Source organism: Ambystoma mexicanum, chromosome 3p (assembly GCF_040938575.1).
Source record: "Ambystoma mexicanum isolate Mex_15411 chromosome 3p, UKY_AmexF1_1, whole genome shotgun sequence".
In the NCBI taxonomy this organism is placed as follows: domain Eukaryota; kingdom Metazoa; phylum Chordata; class Amphibia; order Caudata; family Ambystomatidae; genus Ambystoma; species Ambystoma mexicanum.
The window spans coordinates 884,808,370-884,827,541 of NC_090925.1; the positions used below are offsets into that span (position 1 = coordinate 884,808,370).

The 19,172-nt window shown below is 46.3% G+C and overlaps 1 protein-coding gene across 2 annotated transcripts in view; it reads right to left on the minus strand.

Moving 5' to 3' along the window:
- Nucleotides 1-17,459, minus strand: part of ACSS2 (acyl-CoA synthetase short chain family member 2) — a 948,517-nt gene extending 931,058 nt beyond the window's left edge. Inside the window, exon 1 of one of the 2 annotated variants that reach the window (XM_069652109.1) lies at nucleotides 17,063-17,459. In XM_069652109.1, the coding sequence (XP_069508210.1) occupies nucleotides 17,063-17,195 (133 nt within the window). In that variant the 5' untranslated portion in view covers nucleotides 17,196-17,459. The remainder of the gene's footprint in view (nucleotides 1-17,062) is intronic. The other variant, XM_069652108.1, reaches the window with a different exon arrangement.
- Between the last annotated feature and the right edge of the window lie 1,713 nt (nucleotides 17,460-19,172).

Consider the following 19,172-nt stretch of genomic DNA (forward strand, 5'->3'; position numbering starts at 1 on the left):
ACACGATCAAGAGAATACAAATGAACATCTATACTTCTCTGAAATCACTGTTACATTTAACAAGGAAGAGCAACACCCTTAAATCAGAGAAGATTTTCATCAGAAATGTAACCAATGCTAATGTAAGAGCAAGTTGAGAACATGTCATTAACCTGCTCCATAGATTATCAAAAAGTACCTAAGCAGTCGAATGTTTAAAGGGACCTAAGCTCAAAGTCCTATGATTACTGAGTATCGGGCAATGTATCACAAGATCTTAAAGGATCTCCATGGGTTCCGTACCACATAATCGGCACCCTCGAAGTTCCCTAGGTATACCTAGTTTAGGACTGATAACTTCCAGTGTTGGCAAACAATTTAATCTAAATTTAAAAGACCAATCACGATAGACATGAGATGGAAATTTTCAGAGATACGTTCTTAATTTTTTCATCGGGAGTAAAAAGATGTCCTCATATAAATGTAATCTCCCCAGATCTTGAAAAGCCATCATCCTATCCTAACATATTATTTTGTTTTTCGTCATATGGTCTAAGTCAAGACCATCAAGATCTACCATAGTAATAAATGCTTTGCATCTCCTCTTAAAATTTCCTCAAAAAAGTGTTAGAGTCTTTCATTAGAAGTTATTTTCGATAGGAACTCAGACTCAGTTTGTCTGTCTTCAATGGCTTATTCACCAAGGATAAGCTTCTCTTAATGTACTGTGCCCACCAAGACAACAGACTCAACTCTAATCCGATTATAAAAATTAGGACTGATGGCGAGATACCCAGTATCTGCTTTAAAATTCCTCCTTCCAATAAGTCAAAGAATTTCTTGTTCTTAAAATTTGCTAATTCACTACCATATAACACAATTGTAGACACTTTTAGCCTATAGAATTCGATGTCAGGAATCAGCGAGTACACACATAGTTTACTCTTCACCGACCTCATCAGTGAGATGCATGAACGGGTATTTTCTTCCATCCTTACTTTATATCTTTCGAATTACCTCTTTACTGAAACTACAAACCACAAGTAGCAAAGTGACTCGACTTTTGTTATTTCCTCATTGTTCAGCTTCCACACATCACATCTAGTATTTCTACAGGTGGTACAACTCATGACATACGATTTTACTGGGTTACTAGTTATTAGATTTATGTTGAAATAAGACCCAACTCACAGTAGAAGGTGTTGAAATCCTGGCGGAGTGTAGTACATCATTCAAGCCAGACCATTTAGGGGAGTACCCCCGTGAGGACATGCTTTCCTACCACAAATCTGGTAAATAGAGATTAAATAAAGCTGGGGTAAGACCGCAGCCCTGGCAAGCTCCTTTCTCTAAAGGAACACTCCTTGAATGCTCTCCTATAGTATTTAGTCTGACTTTTACTGTGTTGCCAGTATACAATAACTGTATCATGTGCAGCCCAAATCAATCCCCCAGGTTATTAATTTCCGCCATAGCCGTGTTAAATTTACATTATCAAAAGCGGAAGATAAATCTATCGCTGCCACATACAATATTCTTCATAAGTTGACCCCTATATCAGAGATGCATAGCATACTGACAGGGCCAGACCACTCAAAACCATTCCCACCCCTTTCCTGAAAACAGTTTGTAGCGGATTAGATCTATGTGTAACATTTTTGGGGGGGTGATCAAACAATGAAATTGGTCGATAACTCGATGGATCCTCCCTCTTACCCTTTTTAAATATTGGCATCAGAGTCCCTTGTGTCCAAGACTTAGGACAATGCCCTCCAACAGCGATGTGTGAGAACAGTTTATACAAAATCTCGGACCACAGCACTGGATTGTTCTTAAAAACTCCACTGGCCACGCAATTGGGACCACTAGGTCTGGAGTTATTCAACTTTCCAATTACCATTACATTATCAGACCCATCAAACGTAAAAGCCCATCTAAATAATCATATGACCAATACTTGCCCTGTACTTATTAGTAAAATACCCACACCTCTTCTGAAACAGAACAAGATTGAACATAAGGTTGGGTCTCATTTTTGTTATTTAGAATCCACCAAATTGAAAGTGTATCTTTCCTGATAATCTTATCTATAAGGTCCTGATTCTTGCCAATGTGTTTTTGAATCCTCTAGTGCTGAATCCAATCTTTATATTTTTGTTTCAACACCATTTTCTTTGCTTTAGCTTTTCTCCCAGGACATTACAGTGTGTTTAGTCAACTTCTTGATGGCTCACTAAAGTTCACGCTTTTTTATTTTTATTTCTCTATCAAACTGGTTTCTGTGGTGTTGAGTAAAGAACCGCTGAGACCAATTAGAGTTGTCATTAGAAGGTCTCCCCAATTTAGATAATAAAACTGGGAACTCTACATGAGAGGAGTGACCATTTCTCTTCTGTAAGATTAGTGCACCAATTCTTTAAATCATGATTTACCTTATCATAGTTGCCATCAGATTTAACGACTATTTCTGGTCCCCGTTACAACCAACTGCTTTGGTTCCAAATACTGACTCAGATTTCCCTCGACACTCCTATGAACGGTTATTTCAGCATCGCAAGATCACTCCTGCAGGTTCTCTCTCTCTCAGAATTTTGAACTTCTTCACACCCAATATTCTTTAAAAAGATATAGTCAATAGTAGACAAGGATATCAAACTAACCAGGTCGGTTCTCCCTTCAACCTTCCATCGAACAGGTTTGATAGCATAAACCCCCACAGAGAGGTATTGCAACCATAGCCTCCAATGGTTACCCCCATCTCCCTCTACTGAAGACTTTATGTCAGTCACACTTTTACAAGCATCATCTTCATGGGCAGGATGTTTGGCTAAACATCTGCAAGTAAAATCTCCACCTAAAATCACACGGCTACCATTTTTTTCCTTCTGCCAATAAATCAGTACATTTTCAATATCATTCAACCCCTCTTTTATCTCAGAAAAGGATGAATTGAAGTAGATAGCAAGTAATAAGATATTGAATTGTTTGCCCTCACTAAAATCCATTACCATTGTGGCAAGCACAGCATCTGAGGAACATCTTTAATTTTTACAGCTGTTAAGATCCCTCCAATAGGTCTCCCTCAAACCTTTTTTGGCAATCTTATTTTCCACCATCAATAACTGGAAGCTCTCTTAACCAAGTTTCTTGAAGGAAAATAATGTCAAATGTGTCAAAGACCTTCTTCATTTTAGTATTCACAAACAGGTTGTGTCCACAAGAGTTCCAATTTAAAATGTTACAGTTACTCTTTCTTAAAACCAGGCCTAGATCCTGATGTTGTTGGGAGTGCAGAAGCAAGCCATCCCCAACTTGGCAATTATGAGTCGCGAGTGACTTGCCTCCGCTGATCGGATTCGAAGTAGCACCTCGCTGTAATATTATCACAATGACATCCTTTTTGTTAAACTTGAGTTTCATTTCACTCAAACTGATTTAGTTTAGGTATGAGAGGCCCTCAGTTAAAAAGTGCACAACTTCTGATACCGGATGGACTTCTACACTTCTTTTATGTATTTGAACATGGAATTCGTAGTGGGAACCAAAATTGTATTTATTGATTGTAGATCATGTCAGGGGTCACCAAATGAAGTCAAGCCCCTACACGCTCACACCAGAAAAAATACAACCCGCCAGGGAAAAAGGCCCAAGACACCACTTGCAGGGATAACAAGTTTTGTATTCCTACAAAACAGAAGGGCATCAGCAAAGAACTCTGCTGCCGCTGAACTTTCTGCCCACTTAGGGGTGTGCAGTAAGCCAAAAGAGCGCCTGGCGTCATCTCTGTCAGCATACATACAGTGAAAACCCGCAAGGCTGGTTGGCGAAATCCTATACATGGGCGGCCTACTCCATAGGGGGTATTAGGCCGGTCCCAGCCTTTTTGTCTGTCTCTGTCCACGTGGGTGCTGCTGGGGTTGTCATCCGGAGTAAAACAGGGCCTAATAAGCAATTAGTTACTTTGAAAACAATGCTACTCTATCACTGTAATGGTGCACCTGGCAGACACAGATATGAACCCAGGGGGAAGAGCCGAGGTTGTACTAACTCGCATACTTCACTCATTCCCAAATGTGCAAGCAACCTTCCAAGGTATTCCACCCTTGTTTTAGGCTATAATTTCATTTCTCCCCGGTACCTCGTAGCACAAATCACGTGACCCAAGTGTGAAGGCGTGATAGCCTTGCTTTCTGATCAATCGAGGGTCTTACAGCTTTATAGTCTGTGGTCCGGGCCTTGCTGGCACCGTGCTATGTGGGGGTGTTCGGAATCAAAATATACTATGGCTGAAGCTCTGACGTGGGGGGTGTTGGCGCCGAGGGGCCACGCAATCTGTATCGTGGGATGGTAACTGCCAAGAGGCGCTCTGCCCCCTACTCGTGGCCTTGCAGAACACATTCTAACCAGTTGCGAAGGCCTGCAGCCTCTGAGACAATGGAAGGCTTGTAACTCCTCAAAACTCACTTGTGGTGTGGCTTATGCCTCTGCTAATAATGCGGGCCCAATACTGACATGGTTGGTGCTTTCACTGCACTTCAGCCTATGTTCCAAAATGGCTGCCAATAACTTAGATGGCGTTTACACTTACCTCTACTATATAGCTCCTAATGCAGGCACTATGCGATCGTGCACTCCCCTGCATTCAGACACCCCTTCCCCCAGACGTATGGTCTATCGTTTGTTTCTCATTTGGAGTAGCCTAGGGAGGGTGGAAAGACCCTCTCTCCTTCCCAACACAACTCAAAGATGCTCTTGGCATCTTCAGATTTGCTTCAGTATAAAGCTTTGTGAACCAGATAAAGGGTGGCATGTGCAAATCAGCCACAACATGCACAAAGCCAAAACATGTACAAAACCCCCAGAAAAGACGGACACAAAACATCTTCACAACTATCGACCGATATTGAACCTCCAATAACAATACTTGTGTGTGAGTAATCAGCAGTAATCCTGGAGCCAGAGACTCTTTATTTACAGGTTAGGGTCTTCTGTATTTCTCTGTGATATGTTTCCAGGACACCACCCTCTGCAGGCTTCATTACCACTCCCGCTCTCCACCAGGCCAAAGCCTGAACTTTAACTCACAATGTTTGTATGCTTATAATTTATATAGTGCTACCGAACCTCAGGTATCTGAGTGCTGCTTATTATTACCCACGGTGTGTGATGCTCATTTATCGACCTCTGAAGAATAAAAGGCTGAGTTTGGCTCTGCCGGGATTCGAACATGCGTCGGCAGGCTCTGCACGGATGTCAAAGCAAGCGCTCTACTCACTGTGCTATCTGACCCTACAGACAATAAATGTGGTCTGTTGTTCACCCAGTGCCCGGATGCATCCGTTTTTTTTCCCCCTTCACCTATCAAGTATATGGAAGTGGAGAGGTAAAATGCAGACAAAATTATTTTAAAAAATACTAATATGAAATAAACCCTAGTGAAAAAAAGTAAAACACAAACTGAACATATAACTGAAGAAAATACAAACTGTTAAACGAGAAAAAAACGTAATTGCATGCGATGCGAGTATCGCCAAGGGAGAGCAGCATTCAACTGTGGTAGTACCTGCTTTGTGGTTTGATTATGAGGGTTGATAAGATTATATCGGTGGGTGTGAAGATTAAAATACATGGGTGTGCATAGTGACCGCTTTGGATTAACTAGTCACAGAATCAGGTGTACAGAGATTGGGTCAGAAAATGTTGGTAGTGCTCCTGTGTTCGCACCATAACAATATATTACAACCTTCTTAGTGTATTTGCAGCTTCTAAGATAGGCAGTTGTCAGAATGTCAGTGTTCTACCTGCAAAAATATCTTAAATAACAATCTACTTGAAAGGGAGATGAATCACCTACAAACAATCAGAGGATTGGCATGCTGATGAATCGAATGGCAGTGTGCTCGAATCTCTGATAAAGTCACTCTAAGCATGATAACGCTTGAACAAAACATTTGTCTCCACCTCTTCTCTGCCCAACTCTTTACCCCACAACAGAGACCATAGACGAATCTAGTCACAACATATGCATTTTTAAGGATGATCTTCAATATCATTTCATTTCCCAGTCAATTTAGCGTCAAAGGGAACCCTCTTCCTGCGCCTTTGACATACAATTCCTTTTGGGGGAAAACCTTGCTACATTTAATTAACACTTACAGATACATCTGAAAAAGATCCATCAAAAAAAATGTTTTTTTAAAGGGCACAGACACTGTCAGCAAGCTGTGTCTAAAATCCGTAATCAAAATTGTGATGTATTCAGAAAGCATCTGCATTATTCCAGAAAGCTTTTAACTACATGTATAACAAGTGAGCTATTTCGCCACTTTCTATTCCCTCCGGCACCCGACGTTATGGGCACTTACCAGAGTAACCACAGACACTGTATTTTACATTACATGAAGCTGCCTCACAATGACGTGGTCTGGAGTATAAAAAATGGTTATTAAATTGATGACAGCATGAAAACTCAGGCTAGAGAGTTTAAATAGAAACTTGAAATCAAGTGATTGCCATTAACATTATAAATCTTAGCTGCTTTTCAACATATGCTGTTTTCTCCGATACCACCAACTTCAAGCCACGCTTCAGAATTCCTCCCCACTCAGTTGCTTTAGCTCTCACTGAATGAAGCATTTGTCATCTGGCCTAGATAAGGAGGGCGGCATTGCATTGTAAACAGTGTGGGTATCTTGACTTTCTATCTATTTCTATCTGCCTCCATCTCCATTGCCATCGCAAATGTTATGTGAGAATCACGGCAGTAAAGTACTACACATGCATTCCACTATATGACATTAAACCCCTAAACCCCTGTTGCTATATCTAATTATTTTTTATAGTGGTTTGGTTTACAAAGTTCACCATTTTTGGTTTACCTTTCACATTTTATAACAATTCAACCTTAAAAATACATCAATAGAAGCAGTAATAAACTGGATTTCTACTTTAAAAACTAAAATACATTTGGTGCTGATATCAAAAAACGTATAATTCTCAGTACAGGAGTGGCTAACGTGCATAGTGCCTAGTAGAGCGTATACACCCAAATAGTTGGAGCCATGACGCTACCTTGGTACTCCAAACATCAGTTCAGTGCTTAGTGCCACCAGTAAAAAGATAAGTAAATCAAAGAAGCTAGCACAGAAGGAAGGAAAGAACTATATTACGTGTCATAAAATAGTTATGCCATATTAAAATCAGTTTTAAATTAAAACCATCATCAGATGTATGCCAAATAAATAAAATGTCTAGTGTACAGTAATTCACACATATATCGTTCTGACATAATCTATTCAATTAATTAAATTTTTAACTATGCTAAAATTCATCAGTCGAAGTGCCAAGTCCTACTAGAGACCGATAGATGACGATAATAAATGTGCCCAGACCCCTGAAGATTCCTTGAAGAAAAAAATATCAGTGCAAGTGCGATTACTTTCAAAGCCACAGGACACATTATTTAAATAATGTATGCGTGTTGTGGCTTTGCGTTTTTATTTAGAGAATAATAAACCTCAGAAGTTAGAAGTTACTCGGAAAGATAGGCGTAGAAAACATGTCCAAAGAAAAGGGTTGCTTCTTTGATTTATTAATATTACGTAATAAAGCACAGCAACATTTGAATTCCACTTTTTAAAATTGATGTTTCATTTCTTTCCCTTTGCAGCTCACCAGATGATTGGACTCCCCCCCCCTTCCGCCCCCCCCCCCCCATGACTCCTCAGAATGGACTACGCTGGGAAGGGAGACACAAACTATACAAGTCAACCTCAATCGCTGACCATCATGAGTACAACTGTCTTATTTCCAGACTCCAGGAGGGACATCACGTTTTCTAGTGTTTGCTTTCATGCAAATGATCAGTGTTTTTTGCATCACAATTGGTGTTTTTCTTTATGCATTCCCTTGTAGAAAGAACATAATTTATTTTTATGTCTAACAACAATGCTTCCTTTATCAGGGAACTGTTATATACGGGAAGGAGGCTTGACAGCATTCAATAACCTTCCAGTGGAGGAAGGAAAGGCCTCCACCACAGCCACCCGTGTCTCCTTACAGAACTGATCATATAATCAGGCAACCATCATGTGAAAGAATAGAAACAAGAAAGCTGGCGAGAAATCAGTTTGCCCCAAGGGGTAAGGGCATGGTAACCCTTATACAAGGGCACACAAAGAAACACTGGTGACCAGTAGGGCAAACTGGTGTTACTGGTCCGGGAAGTTAAGCTCTTAAACAATTAGCAAGCTTCAGAATGCACAAAATCGGCCCATGATCATGTTAGTCAAATGATGTTAAAAAAAGATAATTTGATTCATTAACAAAGCAGCCTCACTGCCAATGTCAGTCTAATGATTAAAGGTTTGAATGTTGATCAAGGGGCCAAGGTCCATCTCTCGGTGCCCGATTAAACATGCTCAAATTTCTACATGCATGTCAAACCACTCAGGGGCCTACTACACAAAACAAACCACTTCCACTACTAGGCCAATGACGTGCAAATTAACCCAAAGGTCACAAACCAACATGACCATTCTGCGAATGTTCCAAATGGACTCAAAGGCATAGAGAACTAAATAATGAAAAACAGCCTCAAGCTCAATGGTACTAAAACGGAAATACTGACCTTGGCCAGCCTCACTAGCCCCCCCTCGCACCTTGTTTCAAGCAAGAAAGAAAAGGTACAAAAGAAAAATAAAGGTACAAAACGTATGCTTCATCTGGGATGCCGACCGTAGCATGAATTTGCAGGTGGGGATGAGTGGTCATAACACCCTTCATTCCGATAAAACAAAAAAATTATTATTTTACCCTACACATCAACAGTGAACCACCCATTAGTGGTAAGAGCACCTGTAATTTCAAGGTTCGCTCCTCGAAACACATTGTGTATAGGCGCATTATAAATACCCGATAAATAAATAACGTTGGTCTCCTGCTACGCCCTCTACCAGAGCCTCCCCACAAACCTAATCGAAAGAATACAAAAAGTCCTGAACACCGCAAGTAAGACACATTTAAACAGCGTTTAAAAAACGCAGTAGTGAAGCATCCTCAAGTATAATGGGTGACAGTAGGATGTGGCTCTCTACATCTGCCGTATTATATAGGGCTTACAAAAGGACGTGGAGGGCCATGTCTTAAGCAGTTACTGTAAGAGGTTAAGGCCAACCCGTTATCAACCAGCTCAAAAGAAGATGTTAGCTTCTGCTGCAGGCCAGGATCTCATTCAAGGTTCTTTACCGTGCATGTAAATATATGCAAATGAAGCCTCTGCATCATTGTTAAGACAAGAAAAGATCTCACAATAATGATCCGAGTGTCCTCCACTCCTCACAGGCCAACCAACCGCCTGCTAATCGCAAAAAGGTTGTGCAAGACCAGAGGGTTAAAGAACATTTCCTGAAATTACTCCCTGCTTCTGGAGTAACTTCTCAAAAGATATAAAACGTGCCAAAAACCAGATGTCTCAGGGCAGAATTCAAGGCCCCTATGTTTTATTTATTTAGCAATTTGTATAGCGCCCGAAGGCATCTAGGCGCTTTATCTTGACAGACAACAAGCAAGACACCTGGGAGAAAACACTGCTGAAAACTGTCAGAAGTACCAAGAAGCAACTAACCTATGCTGTGAGAGGGGCAACTTCAGCGACACAGGCGGTATATGGGGCAGAGAAGGGGTCAGGATCTGCGCATAGGGCAAAAAAATGCAAGAGAAAGGATGACAGGGTGGCACTCAAAGTTACAGGGACAGTGCAATGGGGCTGCAGGGCACATAGGCAGCACTGAACAGTGAGGAGGTTACGCAGGGTGAAGTCAGCACACGTTGCACTGCCAGGGTCAGATTGTGCATAGGGGTCACTGATGGGGAACAAAGGCTGCAGAGAGGGTACTTGAGGACAGGGACTGCCCCAGTGGTCACCTCTGTCTACTTCAGCGCTTCAGGCCAGTCAGAGACTGGGCATATGTCACTCTGAAGGCACAGAGGCTTCTCAAAAGGGGAACTGAGGGCTCAGTGGCTTCACGTGATGGGGACTCTGGGCTCAGTGGCTTCCCAGGGGCCCAGTTGCTTCACATGAGGAGAACTGAGCATATGGCTCAATGTATTCTCATGAATGGAACAGAACAAATACTCATGGACTTCCCAGGAGGGGGAAGTGAAAGCTCAGTGGCTTCACGTGAGGGCTCAGTGACTCCACATGAGCCACAAGGGCTTGGCTTTGTAAAAGGCTCAGGGATTCACTTGGTGCACTCCAAGGGCTCAGAGCATTTAGACGAGGCATTAAAGGGAAGAGGCGGAACTGAAGGGACAGAGATTGGAAGTAGCACAAATCTCGGTGGGAAGCACAGCTCTCAATCTGCCTAAAGTTGTGATTGAGAATGATCGGATACTGGAATGCAGTGGCCTGCTCTAATACGAACTTCCCACTGAAATGACAAATAATGGCACTGTACACTGGTTATGACCGCTGTACAGTAATCAGCACTTTTTTGGGCACCTCGTGTCCAGGGGTTGGGATGCCCCCATTCCTTTGGCCTCCCTTTCGATGTCCTGTGGCATCCTTTCCTGGACACGTGCCGCCGCCTACGACTTTTTCTTCTTCTACCGTGTACCGTCAGAAGTACTCGGCGTTCCTGTTCCGGTTTTCTTCTTCCCTTTTTTTGTAGGGTGGGTTGGGTGGAAAACGAATCCTTTACCGCCTTTAACCAGGGGCTGGGAGCTTACCCGAGTGAGGTGAGCTCCTAACCTGGTTGTGTCTTGCTCCTTCTTCTCTGGGGTATTTATCCCCCTTCCGCCTTTTGTTGTGGTGATTTTGGGCCGCAGTGTCCCTTCCTGTCCCCCCACCCCCCTGATACTTTCACACCTTGCTTTTCCCTCCTTGTGTCTCCTTTTGGTCGCTCCGTGGGTGGGGGCGCCGCTCTGTCTGCCCCTCCCTTCTGCTTTCCCGCCTGTTGGGATCCCCCCCACCCTGCGCCTAACCCCCCAGGCCCTCTATCGTGCCGCACTTCGTGCAGCACGGGGCCTGGGGCATAGGCTGAGTAGTGTGGGTTCCCCCCCCTGCTCTTGACCCTGTTGTAATGTGCCCTGTCCCATAAATGATGACGCAATAGATCTGTTTGTGTGGAAAATTAAAAATGGCCGTAGGCCTTTATTATATACAAATAATGGCACTGTACACTGGTTATGACCGCTGTACAGTAATCAGCACTTTTTTGGGCACCTCGTGTCCAGGGGTTGGGATGCCCCCATTCCTTTGGCCTCCCTTTCGATGTCCTGTGGCATCCTTTCCTGGACACGTGCCGCCACACCTGAGGGGTTGCTTGGCTAAACCGCTCAGGTCCCCCCAAAACAGTGACCCTGCTGCCCTAACTATTTGTAACCCTGTGCCGCTAGCGCTGAAAAAATGTTGTCCGCAAATCTGTCCCAGCCTTGATCTGCCCAACCCTTTGTTGGATAAGTGCACCCCGTCCTGATGGAACCACTCGGGGTCATTTTGAGACCACCCCTGTTTTATGAAGTGTAACCCCGTGCTCCTACAATATTTCCCTACAGCTATGTTTAGCTTTTCCCGTGCCGTCTCAATGGCCTGCCGTCAGCGTGCCCCATACCAAGTTCTGCGGGTAATTATTTCGGACATGAAAATTTCGGTATTCCACCGACATTGGGCTATTGCCCTTAATGACTCGCCTATGCTGCGCGTCAGCCCGCCCCTATTGGAATCCGAACCTTGCTTTTCGCCTGGCTCTCCCCATCTATCGTGTTACGGGCCATTAGTTCCCCTGCCCTGAAAAAACCCCATGGTATGACTCGGCCCAGCTTTTCCTTCTCCCTTTGGCCAATGCCTCTTCCCAACATTCACCCCTTTTTGCCGAAATTACGCCCACCTCCTGTGCTCCTGTTTTCGCCACTGCATTTATTACCTGCTTCTCGTACTGCTTACCTGTTTTGTACATTAGGGCGTTCCTTGCTCGCTTGTTTATGACCCGTCCTGTATCCTCTTTCCCTTTTGAGTTAACCTTTGTAGTCAACCGTACTTTCCTTTCCAGGTTTTTAATGGACTTTTTCTCTTTCCTTTTGGCCAATGCCTCTTCCAAACCTTCACACACTTTCTCTGCACTTCTTTCCAGAGCTTTTCTTTGACATTTCCACTTTTCCTTTTCCTTTTGGCCAATGCCCTTACCAAGCCTTCACATTTTTTTTTTTTTTTTTTTTTTTTTTTTTTTTTTTTGAGTTAACCTTTACAGTCAACCGTTCTTCCCTTTTCAGGGTTTTTGATGGGACCCATGCCTTCTTTGGCGTGGGCGTTTTCTCCTTTCTGGTGCCCGGCCTTGGCTCCCTGCACCTCTCGCCACTGAAACTGCGCCAAGGTGACAGCTACAGTCTTACTACAGCTGGGCATGGTGCACCCCCTTTACTCGACCCGTGCACCACTGCCATGTTATCCGACTGCACCGCTATTTCTTTTTTATTCAGCACCCCTCCCGCTGCGCGTAATGCTACCCAGCTAGTGAACCATTCCCGCCGTATTTAGCTTTTCAGCTAATGCTTGCCGTTCTGTCACGGTGGCCTTGTTCCTCCCTTTTTGCAGACTGCCCCTTGCCGGACTGAACCTCCCCTCTATCCATATGCCGTGGGCTGGCACGCCCCATATGTAGACATATCTCCCTGAAATATTCCTCCTCCTCTTGCATACCTAGCCATTTCTGTGCTTCCTTTTTCCTGATCAACTCTTCTTTTACTATGTTAAATATGTCAGGTTCAAAAAAGTCCTATCCCATATCCGGAAAGCAATCCATTTCTCCTCTAAACTCGTGCTCCTGCTTCATTCCATGCATCCCCCCCGCATGCCTTGTATACTTTTAACGCCCACTGCTGATATGCTACCAATGCTATCCCGCCCTCTGGGAGTTTCTGTAATATAATTGTCGGCTTTTGTCTGAAAGGCAGTCATCCAGCTGTCGAAGCTCTTTACGACTGTTGCCCTCCTCAGTACCCCTTCCTGCCACTGGTACTGCTGTTGCTCCTATGGGTCCTATTGGCTGCGGGTTGGTACCTTGCGGTACCCCTCCTGAGTTTGGCACTATTGGTGCCCCCTGAAGTGTTGGGGCCATGCATGTTGCAGTTTTCCTCATACCAACCTAAATCTGGGAAGCAAACCATTTCTTTCTTAAATTCGTGGTCCTATTTTTCCATGCTTCCCCCCCTAAATGCTTTGTACCTTCAATACTCTCTGCTGGTATTTCACCAACGGTACCCCGTCCTCTGGGTATTTTTGCAGTATAATAGTGGACATTATTTGAAAAACCGCCATCTATTTTTAAAAAACTCTTTGGTACCTTAATACGCCTTTCTCATCCTCCCCCTATTGATGCATTCTGTCCTCTCTTTTGGCATTCCAGCAGGGCAAGACTGATGTTCTACCGACTGAGCTATCCGGGCCCTTCAAAGAAATATCTATAAACACTTTTCTCCCTATTTTCTCCTTTACCTTCTCCCTAATGTGCCATGACTGTGCCTTCATGGACTGGCCTTGGGTGTCCTTCCCAACCGTGGGCCCACCATACTGGGTCACCCTCCTTTCCTGCTGTGCCAGTGAGTGGCCCTGCTGGGACTATGACTGTCCCTTGTGTTGGTACCTGGGTGAACCCTGCGGGTGCCACTGGTAAGCTGGGGTTCACCTCCTAGTGCTGGCTCCGACCTCGCTGTCCCGTTACTCCCTTTACCACCCCCTTGTGCCGTCGGGGATATGTTGCTCTGCCGCCCTCTCTACTCCGGGAATTCTGCTCCCTTGATCTGTCATATGGAGTCTCGTATCTCCTGTTGTACCTATACTCGTTACCGTAATCATTCTGAACATATTGTTTCCTATAATAGCTATACCATGCTTTGTGCCTTTAAGGACCGACCCTGTGCATCCTTGCCTATCGTTGGCCTACTTAGCCATAACTGAGGTAGGCTCTGTTATTTCACTACGGGCGGCTCTGTCGTAGTTATTGCTTCAATGGCAGGTGACCCCTGGGGACCCGTATTTTGTGGAGGCCCTTGTGTTATTGGATCCCCGCTGTCTGTTGGCCCTTGACCTCCTGCCCCCTGACCTACCCCTGCCTTATCCGCTTTCTGTTTTTCTTTACTTATTACCCCTTTTGTTTCCCCCCATGCCTGCAGGTGATCCCTCTCTTCATCTTCGCTACTATTTGCCTCGGATGGCCGCCCCTGCCCTATTTTTGTACTCCTTCCTTCTCCCCTTGTTGGCTCTGGGCGACTTATCCTGAGCCGTGATACCTGCATTTAACACTTTCATCATTTTTGTTAATATTGTTATTCAATTTTACGATACCTTTCGTGGTTCCTTTCTTCCGTTTTATCCTCGGGGTCTTGTGGCTCCCTTGCGATCTCTCTTAACCTCTTTTGGCCTTGTGGTACTGCAGCTTCTTCGTCGCTGCCAGCGGATTCCCCAAGCAGCAGAGGCGACATTGCCCTAGCCCTTTCTTCCGACTGTACCACATTCATTACCCACTGCGCTCCATATTCCTTCTCCGCCTTTTTGGCCCATGCACTGAATTCCTGTGCTCTTCTTGCTCTTTCTTCATGTCGCTCCCTTGAGATCTCTCTTCACCTCTTTTGACCTTGTGGTACTGCAGCTTCTTCGTCGCTGCCAGCGGATTCCTCAAGCAGCCGAGGCGACATTGCCTTAGCCCTTTCTTCCGACCTTACTGCTCCTTGCCATTTTACGTTTCCGCCTTTTGCTTTTCCTTCCAGATTATTGCCTTTGGGTCTCTTCGATATATGTTGAGTTTGATGCTGCCGGGATTCGAACCTGAGCTCGACCGGCTCTGCGCAGGACTCTGTGTTCTGCTCCATGTGCTATCGGCACCAACCGAGAATGACTTGCCCCACGGGTCTCTCAGCTGTGCTTAATACTGTTGCTTAATTTTAAGATACCCTTGTTTTTCTGCTTCTTCCTGGGCCTCTCCGGTTCTTGCAGCTCTTCCCCTGTTCCTTTTGCCCTCTTTTGGCCTTGGGGTACCGCTGCTTCCTCCTCGCTGTCTGTGGAATCCTCCAGCAGCAGGGGCGACATTGCCCTAGCCCTTTCCTCCTTCTGTATCACATCCAAGACCCATTTAGCTCCATAATTTTTCTCTGCCTTTTTGGCCCATGCGCTGAACTCCTGCGCTTTTCTTAGCTTTTCCTCCATTCCTCTCCTTTTCTTGCTTCTGGTGAAAATTTTTGTAATCTTTTTGGAGCTGTATGATTTACTTTCAGGGCCAATCCTGCCACTTACTGCCCGTGTCACAGCAACTGGCTTGGCTAAAACAAATCAATAATGCCGTTGGTTGATGGGTGTTTTTCCTGCTCCGGAAGGGTGGCGGGCTGAGATTGCCCCTGCCGGGCTTCGAACCTGTGTTCGCAGGCACTGCCGCTGATGTGCGACTCGCGCCTTCACTCCCTGTGCCACCTGCCCCTCGTTGCTCTTTCGAAATTCCAGGATCCACCCCTGATGGGACTCGAACCCACGATCTCTGGTTTAAGTAGGCCACTGCCTTATCCATCAGGCCACTGGGGCCGCTCTCGCTTGGTGGTGTGCTGCCCCTTTAAGGCCCCCTCCTGTATGCCTTTATGCCCGCCTCCGATGCGTGACGTCGTCCTCCGCACCTTCCGCGGTCGCTTGCTTCCTCCTCTTCGGTGCTCCTGTTCCGCGATGCGCTTTCCCGGCTTCTCCTGCTCCTCGGCTCTTCCGCGGGCACCTAATTCCTCTTTCCTGTCTCTCCTCGCCGGCGATGGCGGGACCGCTTCTCCCGGCTTCGCCTGCTCCCGACCGCCGCCTCCGCTGCAGTCTCTCCGAACCGTCGATGGCGGGACCGCTTCTCACGGCTTCTCCTGCTTCCGACCGCCGTCTCTGCTGCAGACTCTCCTAGCCGGCGATGGTGTGACTGCTTCTCCCGGACTGCTTCTCCCGGCTTCTCCTGCTTCCGACCGCCGCCTCCGATGCACTGGGTTTCCGGTCTTCTTGCTTCGTGGTCCCGTTCTCCGACCCGACGAGGTGAGTCTTCCTTCCTTCTGCTCCACCGGCGGTCTCTTTCTCAACAAAGCCCGTAGAGGCAAAACCAAGAGGAAGAACCGACACCACGCCGTTTAAGCCCGCAGAGGCGAAAGCGACCAAACGAATCCTTTACCGCCTTTAACCAGGGGCTGGGAGCTTACCCGAGTGAGGTGAGCTCCTAACCTGGTTGTCATACCAATGCTATAAAACGAATCCTTTACCGCCTTTAACCAGGGGCTGGGAGCTTACCCGAGTGAGGTGAGCTCCTAACCTGGTTGTGTCTTGCTCCTTCTTCTCTGGGGTATTTATCCCCCTTCCGCCTTTTGTTGTGGTGATTTTGGGCCGCAGTGTCCCTTCCTGTCCCCCCACCCCCCTGATACTTTCACACCTTGCTTTTCCCTCCTTGTGTCTCCTTTTGGTCGCTCCGTGGGTGGGGGCGCCGCTCTGTCTGCCCCTCCCTTCTGCTTTCCCGCCTGTTGGGATCCCCCCCACCCTGCGCCTAACCCCCCAGGCCCTCTATCGTGCCGCACTTCGTGCAGCACGGGGCCTGGGGCATTAGACGAGGCATTAAAGGGAAGAGGCGGAACTGAAGGGACAGAGATTGGAAGTAGCACAAATCTCGGTGGGAAGCACAGCTCTCAATCTGCCTAAAGTTGTGATTGAGAATGATCGGATACTGGAATGCAGTGGCCTGCTCTAATACGAACTTCCCACTGAAATGATTATCCAAACAGGACTCTCTTTTTCCCTAACGGGTGGTTTAATTACTTGAGGCTTGAAAGCTATGGCATTAAGGAGTCCGGGTGGGCAGTGGAGGCTACCCATGATTTACGCACAGCGAACTGAGGCTGCGCACTGGTACTCGTTGAGTAGGAATAGGAGGGCGGGGTGAGGACAGGCCGGAACCGGGGAGTCTAGCTACGTGTGCATCCGCCTCTGTAGCACCTCGCTGCGTGCAGGGGGGCAACACCGATACCGAAGATCACCATCTCCCAATGTCAAATACAGGATCCCCCTTCCTTCCTGCCCGCCACTCACCTGCAGGATCCCGCAGCGAGTCCCGGTAGAGCTGCTCGTAGTGTTGGAAGGAGGGCACATGCGCCTCTTCTCTCAGCTCCGGGGAAGCTCGGTATAGCCCGTCGGAAGGACCCCGGCTGGGAAGCGACATCATGAGGCGACAGCAAGGCACAGGGTGGGGGGAAATCAACAAAGCTGCTGGAACAAGGATTTAGCACCGGGATCAGAAGGGTCGTAACCGGGGGAACAGTAGGAGGGAAGTAGCACAGGTGCCCCGTAATGTCAAGGAGCAGCAGAAAGGGGCAGGGGTGGGTTGCCCTGGCATGGGGAGGAACTGTTACTCCCTGCGCTTATTCCCCCTTCTCCTTGACAGGGCCAGGTTCTCTCCTGGCGTGGAGGACGAACCTGTTACTCTCTCCCCCCCCCCTTCCCCTCCTCTAGGCTGTCCTTCGGGGAGAGGGGAGGCGGCCTGCGGCCAGCAGCCAATGCCGGGGTGGCGAGGGAGGCCTACCGTTGAAAGGCGGGACCCGCCTCCCCGGGAAGCGACGAGCGCGCCATGGAGGGACTGGCTGTGGAGAGTTCCGAGGAGGGATGCGGCTGCCTGCGGCACCGCCTCTCGTCAACATCCGTGATTAGTCTCCAGTCAGAGAGGGAGCGCGGACACTCCCAAGGACGGGGCGCTCAGTCCGCGGGCCTAAAGCGGGCGGACTCTCCACAGGGACCTCCTGACAGCGAGCACGTGTTTTGCCCAGAGCCTTCCCCAAGTGTCACCCAGATAGCGACGAGGCTTGGACAAGTCATGCGTTGGAGTAATTTGCTTACATTTATTAACAGCGGGCCTCCTGACCCTCGAGCAATGGGGGCAGTGTACGTTTGTTGGTTGCGGTTGCGGTGAGATTTCCAACAAACGATGCAGGCGGGTACCATTTGCCAGAACAACATTACGTTTAAAGATAATTTTACACCATAGTTGTGGAGGGGTCTTTAGAATAAACCTTAGGACAAAAAAAATTCTGTTATAAACGGTATAATTAATACCGCAGATATAATATAAACGGCACCAATAGCAGGGAAGCTATCATTTAGAATTATTTTTGTTTATGGACTAGGTAAACCAGTATGCAGTTGTCATTGCTCTATCAAAGAAGACTTTCTTTAGAGGATTCGACGAGGTCCATTCCCCTATTGGGGGGGGGGGGCCCTCTCAGCTGATATACGGGCCGTCGTCGTGGTTTAAAAAGGCTAATGGTATAACAAGAACAAATAGAACGGCGTAGAAATAGCAGGAGCCCTTAGGATTAATGTAACTTTTCTTTATTGCTTTCTCGAAACTCTCTCGTGTTCAAACTTCCTTCTTCAACTGTCCTCCCTTCCTTCACCCTAAACCCCCCCCCCTTCTCCATGTTCATATTCTGTGGTGTTCTGGAAAGGACATGCCACCTCCCCCTGCATACCTATTTATTTCTACATCTCTTCTACCAGCCTGTAGGGTTTCTTGAGCACCCTTCTGCATGTGTAATCTTTTATATTTCCTTGGTTAATCACTTCATTAGTCAGTTGCTTTGTTTGCCACTATTAACTTTTTGCCAGTGCTGTTTTGGCTCTTAGTCTACCTCCCTTCAGACGTCGGACCTGTCTGTGCCCGGTGGTGGCACTCTCAGTCTAAATTTGTACCCATGCTTTACAAATCCCCATTTCCTTGTTTTCAACATTAATTTTAAACACCCCTTCTTCCCGAAATCAAGGAGTCCGTAATAAAAACTACAACACCCTGATGCTATAAACTTTGTAACATGCACAAGACAACCAGACATCTGTGTATTACCCTACTTGTCTTCACATCACAGAATTGGTTCACACAAGCATCTTCTAATTAAAGTGTGCACGTGCGTTTGCATTACCTCACTGTTTTCATGTTAACTTTGACACATCGGAGACTAGCTAGAAAAAAAACAGGCTAATGTGGTGCAGACATCTACTATGGCGTATACACAAATTGAGGCGGATTTGGAATGCCAATGGCTCTTTCTCAGTGGCATGTCGGGGAAAGGGGGTATTTGCATTGTCCATTTCACACTTGTGTCTGCCCCAGCCCAGTAATAAAAGGTAAGACTTAAAAACGTTATCAGAA